Here is a 10,269-nt window from a genome sequence, read left to right as displayed (position 1 = left end):
CCCCAACCCAATAATTTTCTACAAAGCAATTGAATTTTCAAACATTAAATATGAATTTTCAACACAGACGTTCATCTTTAACCAAATAGTTTAATTTTCAACCTCCAAGGGTGAATTCTCAACAAAGAGTTGAGCTTTTAAGCTGAAGAGTTGATATTTTTTTAGAAAACGTTTGACTTCTTTTCCCCAAAAAATGAATTTTTAACAAAAAAGTTAATTTTAAAATAAAAAAGATGAAGTTGCATCTAAAATTATAGATCAGCAAGTAAAAAATGATTTTTTATTATATAGAAAAAAAATTCAATTGAAGAGATTATTTAAATAATGGAAGAAATTAGGAAAAAGTAAAAAAAAATACTGAAATTAATGAAAATGAAAGTTTTTACCATTATAAAGTTTTAATTCTTTTTTAATTTTTATTAAATGTATAGTGCATACATTATCTTATAAAAGTAAGTTTATTTAAAATATTAAAATTGTTTAAAATATAAAAAATAATCAATTTGTGAATTTGTTTATGAAATTTATATAAATAATAAATCATTATTGTCAATTCGCAAAGTATCGGAAAGACATTCTTAGTTAAATTTGTAAAAAGAACGTACCTTATTCGTTGAAATTTTCTGAATGTCTTATGAAATTTCTTTAAATAATTAATAATTCTTGTAAATTTAACAAATAATTGTACATTTTCAAAGCATCATACAAAAAAAATCATCGGAAAGTTATTCTTAGTTGATTATGTTAAAAATGGAACCTATTCCTAAAAAAAACACTCTTAATTTATCAATTGAAATTGTTTAAATAATTAATAGTTTTTGTAAATTTGAAAAGCAACTTAGAAAAAAGTCTTGGATAAACATTTATAGTGGACTCCGTCAACAAATTTACTCGTAGAACGAAAAGCAAGCTCTTCATTTTTAATGGAAATTATTTAAATAATTAATATTCTTGTAAATTTGCAAAGCATCCTAGAAAAAAAATCGTCGGAAAGATATTTTTAGTTCAATCCGTACAAAAAATGTTGCCTCTTCCTTGAGAAATAGCCAAGCTCTAAATATTTCGATAAACATTGTTTGAATAATTATTAATTATAAATTTTTAAAGTATCATAGAAAAAAAAACATCGGGAAGGTTTTTTGTTTAGTTAATTCTGTAAAAAAATGGAGCTTATTTCTAGAAAAGGACCAAAAAAGAGACATCATATAGACATTCTTAGTTCACTAGGTAAACAAATTGACGCGTAGAAATAAATTTTCTGAAAAAAAAATGAATTTTTAACACAATTCAAGAATTCTCAACCAAAAAGTATAATTTGCATATTAGAAAGATTTACAACCTTAAAAGATGAATTTTTAACTATAAAAATTCATTTGCTACGCAGAAAAACGAATTTTTCACAAGATTCAAGAGTTCCGTATCAAAAAGTTTAATTTTTAACTAAAAACAGAATTTTTTAAACAAAAAATTAATTTAATACCAAAGAAAAAGTATTTTTTTAAACAAATTTCAATAATTCTGAACTAAAAAGTGGAATTAAAAAAAAAAGAATAATTTAATACCAGAGAAGCGAATTTTTAACAAAATTCAAGAATTCTAAACTAAACAGTGGAATTTACGACAAAAAAATTTCAAACGAAATAGTTTAAATAATTAATATGCTTGTAAATTTAAAAAGCGCCGTAGAAAAAAATCACCGGAAAGATATATATTCTTAGTCAAATCTGTAAAAAAATGAGTTTAGTGGTAGAAAAAAGACCAAACTCTTAATTTTTAAATCAAAATTGTTTAAATAATTAATTTATCTTGTTTGTTAAGAAATGTTCTTTTTTTAGTTTTAAAATATCAACTATTTTGTTTAAAATTTATGAATTTTGTTTAAAAATGGCCGTTTTTTGAAAATTAAAATTAAAAAATTAATTAAATAATTCAAAAATTAATAAATAATTAATTAATTTAATTAATTAAAAAAGATAATTAAAAAATTGAAATTAAAAAATTAAAAACCTAATTAATTAATTATATTTTAAATAAGAAGAATCTCCATTTTTTATTAAAAACTGATTTTTCTTTGTCGTAAAATCAACAATTTGAGAATTCGTTTTTTTTTTGTTGAAAAATTGTTCCTTTTCGTTTGAAAATTAATGTTTCTGATTGAAAATTTAACTGTTTCGTATAAATCTTTGAAAATTAATCCCAAAGTCAAAAAAGGGGACGGAAATTGAAAAAAATTCTCATATAATTACAGGAGATTTTCAGGAAAATATGGGGAAAATGGAAAATGAACGACTGATTGATCTCTGGCTTTACCTAGTTGGCATTCTCAGTGCCTCCATTTTTTTTCGTCCAACTCTTTTTTAATTTGAAAAAGTGAATTTATGAACTGTTTGTCGATTAGGCAATTGCAGAATATTTTAGCGGAGCTTTACACTTATCAAAATGAGCAAGAGGAATGGTTCAAACTGCAGGAACGAATGTTGTGGGAAGAAGCGCACACGTCAATTATAAAAATGCACCAGGATTTGCAGGATGATGTCTTTCCTAAACGTGGCCAATCTTGTATGAAACGGGGCGGGGACGAGTCAGTTTTGACTTGTGACATGGTTACGGATCGGCAGGCTCTCGTTAACAATTTACAGATTGATATTAGCGTCAGTTTGCAATTGCTGTCGAATGTGGAAAATCAGGTTAAGAAGATCAACGAGCAGATGATTAAGTCGAAGATTGTCCATGGTAAGTGTTCTCTAAAGGGTTTAAGTGCTCGGAAAAAAAATAATTTTTAACAAAATACATCAATTTTCAACTAAAAAGATCAATTTTATATCACAAATAGAATACTTAAATTTTCAGGTAGTAAAGTGAATTTTCATCCAAAAAAGAAACGAATTTTCAACAAAATAATTAAATTTTCAACCATTGAAATTAATTTTCAACCAAAATTAGAATGCCTAAAATGGTAGAAAAATAAATGTTCGACCATAAATTTGCTTAATATTAAAATGATTTTATAATCTTTAAACAATTTTTATTTATAAATTAAATTTAATTATTTTTATAATGAAATTATAATGTTTTATAATAAACTGTACAAATTTTAAATAATAATATAAAAAAATGAATATATATAATTTATTAATATATAAATTAATAAATATGAAATTAATTTTATTCATTAAAAATATTATTATTATTTTTCTCTAAAATTCATTTCAACTAACTTCGTTTAAATTTAAAAATAATGTTATAAATTTATCAAATTTTAATTTATTGTTTATAGTTAATTTTAATAAAAAGAATTCTAAGAATATTAATTATTTTACTAAAAATTATTTTATAATTAAAATTAATAATTTTTATTAATAGAATAATTCTTAATCCTAATAATATTAAAATATAAATAATAATATAAATTAAATAAGTTAATAAAAATTTTAAAATATACAAGTATAAAAAAGTATAAAAATGATAAAATTTTATAAATTATTATTATTATTATTATTATTATTATAAAATTATCGTATAAGAAATGATTTTTGAAATAAAAATACAATAATTAAATTATGAGTTAAAACAATCAATTTAAAAAAAAATGAATTCTCAATAAAATAAATCAATTTTCAACAAAATAGTTAAATTTTCAACCACTGAAATTAGTTTTCAACCAATAAGATGGGTTTTTTAAAATAAAAATAGACGAATTTTTAACAAAGTACGTGAATTTTCATCTGAAAAAGATCAATTTTCAACCAAAATCATAATAATTAAAATGGTAGAAAAATAAATGTTCGACAAAAAAAATGTATATAAAATATATAAAATTATTATTATAAATTATTATAAATTTTATAATTTTACAAAAATTAAAATCAATTAAATTAAAATAAAAAATAAATATAAAAATATTTTTAAAAAATTATACCATTTTATAAATTATTATTATAATATTAAAATTATGATATAAAAAAATTATTTTTAAATAAAAATACAAAAATTAAATTTTCAGTTAAAACAATCAATTGAAAAAAATGAATTCACAATCAAATAAATCGATTTGCAACCCAAAATATGAATTTTCTACCAAAAAAGACACATTTTTAACGAAAGACATGAATTTTTAACTAAAAGGATAAATTTAAAAGGAAAAATAGAATGTAAATAGTGAATTTTCAGTTAAAAAGATAAATCTTAAACTGAAAAAAAAACAGTTTTTAACCAAACACAATAACTTTTAAGCAAAAAAGAAACGATTTTTTAACAAAATAGTTAAATTTTCAACCACAGCGATGAAATTTTAACAAAAAAAAAAAAAGAGGTTTCAACTAATAAGAGCTCTCTTTTATCAAAAAAAGATACGGATTTTTAACAAATACATGAATTTTCACGTAAAACAGATCAATTTTTAACTAAAAATATAATAATTAAATTTTCAGTAAAAAATTTAATTTTATTAAAATCAATGTAAATTTTAAACGAAATAGTATTATTTTCAACCAAGAAGATTAAATTTTCATTTTAAAAATATCAGTTTTCGACAAAAAGTGGAACAGTTTATTGTCAGTTAAAAAAATGAATTTTAAATAAGAAAAAAAAACTAATTTTCAACCAAAAAGATCAATTTTCGACCATTAAAATTAATTTTCTACATAATTAAACGATTTTTTAAAAAATTATATAAATTTTCATCTAAAAAAGACCATTTTTCAACCAAAATTAAAATATTTAAAATGTTAGAAAAATAAATGATCAACCACAAAAAAAAAGGATTTTTCAACAAGCCGGTTTTTTTTTCATAAAAAAACTTTTTTTAAACAAAAATAGAATAATTAAATTTTCAGTTAAAACAATCAATTTTCAAAAAACAAAAAACGAATTCTCAACATAATAATTCAATTTTAAACCCAAAAGATAAATTGTCTACGAAAAATAAAGTACTTCAATTTTCAATTAGCAAAATAATTTTTCAATAAAAAAAGAAACGAATTTTCAACAAAATAGTTAAATTTTCAACCACCGAAATTAATTTTTATTTAAAAATACACGAATTAAATTTTCAGTAAAAAACTTAATTTTCAATAAAATCAATCTCAATTTTCAATGAAATAGTATAATTATTAACCAAAAATATTAAATTTTTATAAAAAAAGATAAATTTTCGACAAAAAATGGCTCAGTTCAGTTTCAGTTAAAACAATTAATTCTAAATAACAAAAACTAATTTTCAATCAAAAAGATCAATTTTCAACCAATAAAATTATTTTTCTATGCCAAAATAGAGGATTTTGAACAAATTGCATGAATTTTCATCTAAAAATGATTCATTTTCAACCAAAATTAGTTAAAATGTAAGGAAAAATAAATTTTCAACAACAAAAACAGACCAAATTTCCACAAAACAGTTTTTTTTTCATAAAAAGAATTTATTTTCCCATAAAAAATAGAAATAAATTTTCAGTTAAAAAAATTAAAAAAAAGAGTTTTCAATAAAAAAAGAAACGAATTTTCAACAAATTAGTTAAACTTTCAACCACAGAAATTAATTTTTAACAACAAAAAAAAAGAAGTGTTAACTAATGAGAGTGCTCTTCTACCAAAATAGGCGGATTTTCAACAAATAATAAATAAATTTTACCTAAAACAAATTGATTTTTAATTGAAGATAGATTAATTAAATTTTTAGCAAAAAGTTTAATTTTCAAAAAAATCAATGTATGTTCATCAATCAACCAAGAAGATTAAATTTCTATAAAAAAAGATCAATTTTAGATAAAAAATGGAATATTTGAATTTTATACCAAAAATATTTGAATTCAACCAAAAAAAGCTAAATTTTAAACTAAATTGTTTGTATCCTCAACCAAAAGAGTTTAATTTTTAACCACAATAATAAAATTATTGTTAAAGAAAATTAATTTTCAACTGAAAAGAAACGAATTTTTAGACAAAGAAATTAATTTTTAATCACAATTATGAATTTTCAACCCAATTTTTTTCTCCTACTAAACAAATGAATTATTAACAAACAATAGAATAATTAAATTTTCTACAAAACAGAACATTTTTTAACGAAAAGATAACATTTTTATAAAAAAAAGGTAAATTTTCCACATAAATGGAATAGTTCAAGTGAATTTTCAACTAAAAAGATGAATTTCCTACCAAAAATAAAATACTTAACTTTTGAGTTAGTAAAATAAATTTTCAACCACAGAAATTAATTTCTAACCAAAAATATGAAATGGAAGATTTAAATTTTCGGTTAAGAAAATTAATTATAAATACGAAAAAACTAATTTTCAATTTAAAATATCAATTTTCAACCAAAATAGATGAATTTTTTACAAATTTTCGACAAAGCGATTAAATTTTGATCAAAAAAAAAAAAAAAAAAAAAAAAAGGTTCTCGACGAAAAATGTTATATTTGATATTTCAACCTAATTGGTTTCAATTTTATACCAAAAACAGTTGAATTCAATTAAAAGAGATTAATTTACTTTACTGAATATTTGAGTTTTCAAACAAAAATGTTGAACACTCAAACAGTTAAATTTTCATCCAAACAATGACTTTTTAAGCTAAGAATACAAGTTTTTTTTACAAAAGAGTTGTATTGTCAAGCCTCAAAATATGATATTTCAATAAAAAAGTGAATTTTTCAAGAAAAGGATATCAATTTTTGAATTTTCAATCCAAAAGGGTGATTTTTTTTTATAAAACAATGAATTTTTCAAACAGAAAATATAAATTTCCCACAAAATAGTTTATTTTTTAATAAATAGTTGAATTTTTAACCCAAAAATATGAATTTCCAACAAAAAAGTTAATTTTTAACCAAATAGTTGAATTTTCAACAAAAATAGTTGAATACTCAATCAGATTGAATTTTAATCCGAACATTGACTTTTCAAGCCAAGAATGCAATTTTTTTCAATGCAAAAATGTGATTTTTTTAACAAAACACTGGATTTTTTAACCCGAAAATATAAATTTCCCACAAAATATTTCATTTTTTAATAAATAAATTTCAACCAAAAATACAATATTGAATTTTCAAGTCAAGAATACATATTTTTTTACAAAAGAGTTGTATTTTAAACCCGAAAAGATAATTTTTCAACCAAAAAGATTAATTTCCTACCAAATAGACGAATTTGTGAACGAAATAGTTGAATTCTCAACTAAGAAAGATGAGTTTTTAAATAAAAACGGAATATTTAAATTTTTTAATTTTAAATAAAACTAAATAAATTCTCAACCAGAGATGAAACTTTAACCAAAAAAGATTTAGTTTCTTATGAATTAAATCAATTTGAAACTAAAAAGTTAATTTTTAATCAAGAAAAATTAACATTATACCGAAACACTGGATTTTTTTAACCCGAAAATATAAATTTCCCACAAAATAGTTCATTTTTTAATAAAGAGTGGAATTTCAACCAAAAAGACATTTTTTCTTACAAAAAAGTTGAATTTTTAACCCGAAAATCGGAATTTTCAACTAAATAGCTTACTTTTAATAGTTTACAAATAATTTTTCAACCAAGAAGATTAATTTTTACCAAATAGAAGAATTTTTAACTAAGAAAGATCAGTTTTAAAATAAAAACGGAATATTTAAATTTTCAGTCAAAAGCATTAATTTTAAATAAAAAGAAAGTAATTTCCAACCGCAAATGAATTTTTAAAAAAGTAGTGCAACTTTTGACCAAGTAGTTGAATTTTCAACCACAAAATATTAATTCTCAACAATAAATAAAAATAAAAATTTCAATTTGAAGTCAAAAACAGTTAAATTCGTCGAAAAAAAAGAATTAAAAAAAAAGTTCATTTTTAACCAAATAGTTGAGGCTTCCTTAAATTTTTCAATTGTTTCAGCTAAAAAGACGATTTTTTTACAAAGCAGTAGAACATTTAGCTCGAAAATATCAACTTTAAATAAAAATGGGGATAGTTAAAATTGCAATTTAAAATTTTTTGCAATAAAATAAATTATTTTAACCATCTTCAATTAAAAAATGTTTTTGTTAACAAAAAATTTCAACTTTCAACCGGGCAGTTGAATTTTAAACTAATAAAGGTGAATTCTCGATTAATAAAAATAAATAGCGAAAAATACAGTAGCTGTTAGAACTCAGAAAAATTTCAATTTTAACTCAAAAACCGTTGATTTCATCAAAAATACATGAACATAATTGTGGAATTTTCAAGGAAAAAAGGCAAATTTTTAACAAAACAGTTGAGAATTTAACCCGAAAATATAAATTTTTATTAACAAAAAAGTTAATTTTCAATAAAATAGTTCGATTTTGAATCAAATATACTTTCAAACAAGAGTTGAATTTAAAAAAAAAAAGAGTCGAATTTTGAACAAAGAAATTTTTACCAAAAGTGATGAATTTTTAACCCAAAAATAGAAATTTTCTATAAAAAGTTGAATTTTATAGCAAAATAGTCGAATGTTCAATCAAAAAGGATCATTTTAACAAAATTGTTGGATTTTCAACTAAATAATAAAATTTTTAACCAAAAAAATGCATTTTCAATAAAAAATCCAATAGTCGAATTTTCAGCGAAAAAGAGTTATATTTTCACGAAAAATAGTTGGAAAAAGGGATTGTTTCTTGAAAACAGTGAAAAACAGAGGGATTCTTTCTTAAAAAAAGGAGAGGGGAAAGAAAGGTAAAAAAAAAGAAGATTCAAACAATGAAATATGGTCAACACACTTTTAAATCTCCATTCAAATTAAAAAAAAAACCAAATATAAAAAAGCAACCTCTAAAACCTCTTCGTAATTTTTTCGTTTCTCTTTTTTATTATTTTTTTTTAACCAATAAGGAAACGAGGATGTTCTCTCCATAAGCCCATATTATTTTTATTTAAAAATTCAATTTTTACTGTCTTGAAAAGTTTGCTGAATGAACATCAAAATGTTGGTAGATTTATTGTAATTTTTTTATTGCGATAAAAAAATAAAATAAAAAATAAATTATGAGAGAAAAAAAAGAAGAAAGGGGATTTACAGGCTGCCTTCTTTGTTCCCTTATTCTTTATTTATTTATTTTTTATTTAAATGGAGAATTCAAGATTGTGTTGTCCAAATTTGAGGGTTTTTTATACTTTTAATGTAAAAAAATAATAATAATTAAAAATAATAATGGAAAATAAAAATACTCTATTCTCAAGAATTTCGTAATTTATTTGTTGGTAGGCAGTAAAGACCAGATGAGTAAAACGATGGAATACATTGATGGGAAGGGAAGTGAATTCTTCTCTGTCTTCATGGAACCAACCGATAGACCTAAGTATTATAATTTGAAAATCAAAAAATCATCCGAAGAATTTGAGGCCGCTCGATGGCCCGAAAAGGCTCAGTGCGAAAATTACAAGCCTTTCTTGGAGGACACAAAAAAATACGTACCTGCTTATCTGCCTCCCGAAAACAAAGGATATGCGTAAGTTTAATTAAAATAATATTAAGTCCTGGTGGAAAAATATTTTCTCAAAAATTACAAAGTTTTAAAATAACGTTTTCATAGATTATTGTAGAAAATTGTAGATTGTGCAATAATTTAGCAGAAAGAAGTACAAATTTATATGAAAAATTAAGATTTTTAAGTAATGTTTATGATTTTTTTCATGAAAAATAACCAATTTCCTAAGAAAATTGATGAAAATCGACAACAAAATATAATTTTTATTTTTCTGTAGCTTTCTTGTAGAAAATAAATTTCTGCAAATATTTGTATTAAATTGTACGAAATTCCAGGTCTAGAAAAAATAGATTTTGTTTTTCTTATTTTTTCGTTGAAACTTACACATTTCTACACTCAATTGTAAATAAATATAATTTTCTACGATAGAATTGAGTAATCTATGATTTTAAAGTAAAGTTTTAAAAATTATTTTTAATAATATTTTATAGAAAATTACGAAGTTATACAAAAAAAGACGGAAATTTACGATTTGCTAAATCTGTTTCGGGTTTTTAAAAATATTTTTTCTTAGAAAATTACATATTTTTGCACACAATTGTAAATCAATTAAATTTTATACTAAAAAAAAAGTAAATCTACAAACCCGAAGTGTAGGTTTAATTTTCCATAGTTTTTAATTATGTGTTTTTAGATAATTTTGTATTTTTACAAACAAAAAAATTTACGATTTGTAAAAGCTATTTTTAGTTTTCATTTTTTTTAAATTACAAATTTATGAAATAATATAATTTTCTATGAAAAAATAGGAAAATATATGATTCCAAAATAATGATTTGG

At 21.3% G+C, this 10,269-nt stretch overlaps 1 protein-coding gene across 2 annotated transcripts in view; it reads left to right on the top strand.

Annotated features, from left to right (window-relative positions):
- LOC117169412 (tetratricopeptide repeat protein 17) overlaps positions 1-10,269 on the top strand; it is a 61,294-nt gene that overhangs the window by 30,108 nt on the left and 20,917 nt on the right. For both annotated transcript variants that reach the window (XM_033355783.1, XM_033355782.1), the window contains exons 6-7: positions 2,399-2,733; positions 9,207-9,450. In XM_033355783.1, the coding sequence (XP_033211674.1) occupies positions 2,399-2,733; positions 9,207-9,450 (579 nt within the window). The remainder of the gene's footprint in view (positions 1-2,398; positions 2,734-9,206; positions 9,451-10,269) is intronic.

This window comes from Belonocnema kinseyi, chromosome 3 (assembly GCF_010883055.1).
Source record: "Belonocnema kinseyi isolate 2016_QV_RU_SX_M_011 chromosome 3, B_treatae_v1, whole genome shotgun sequence".
NCBI lineage: Eukaryota > Metazoa > Arthropoda > Insecta > Hymenoptera > Cynipidae > Belonocnema > Belonocnema kinseyi.
Note: the sequence above shows the minus strand (reverse complement) of the source record. Positions and strands in the feature narration are given on the sequence as shown.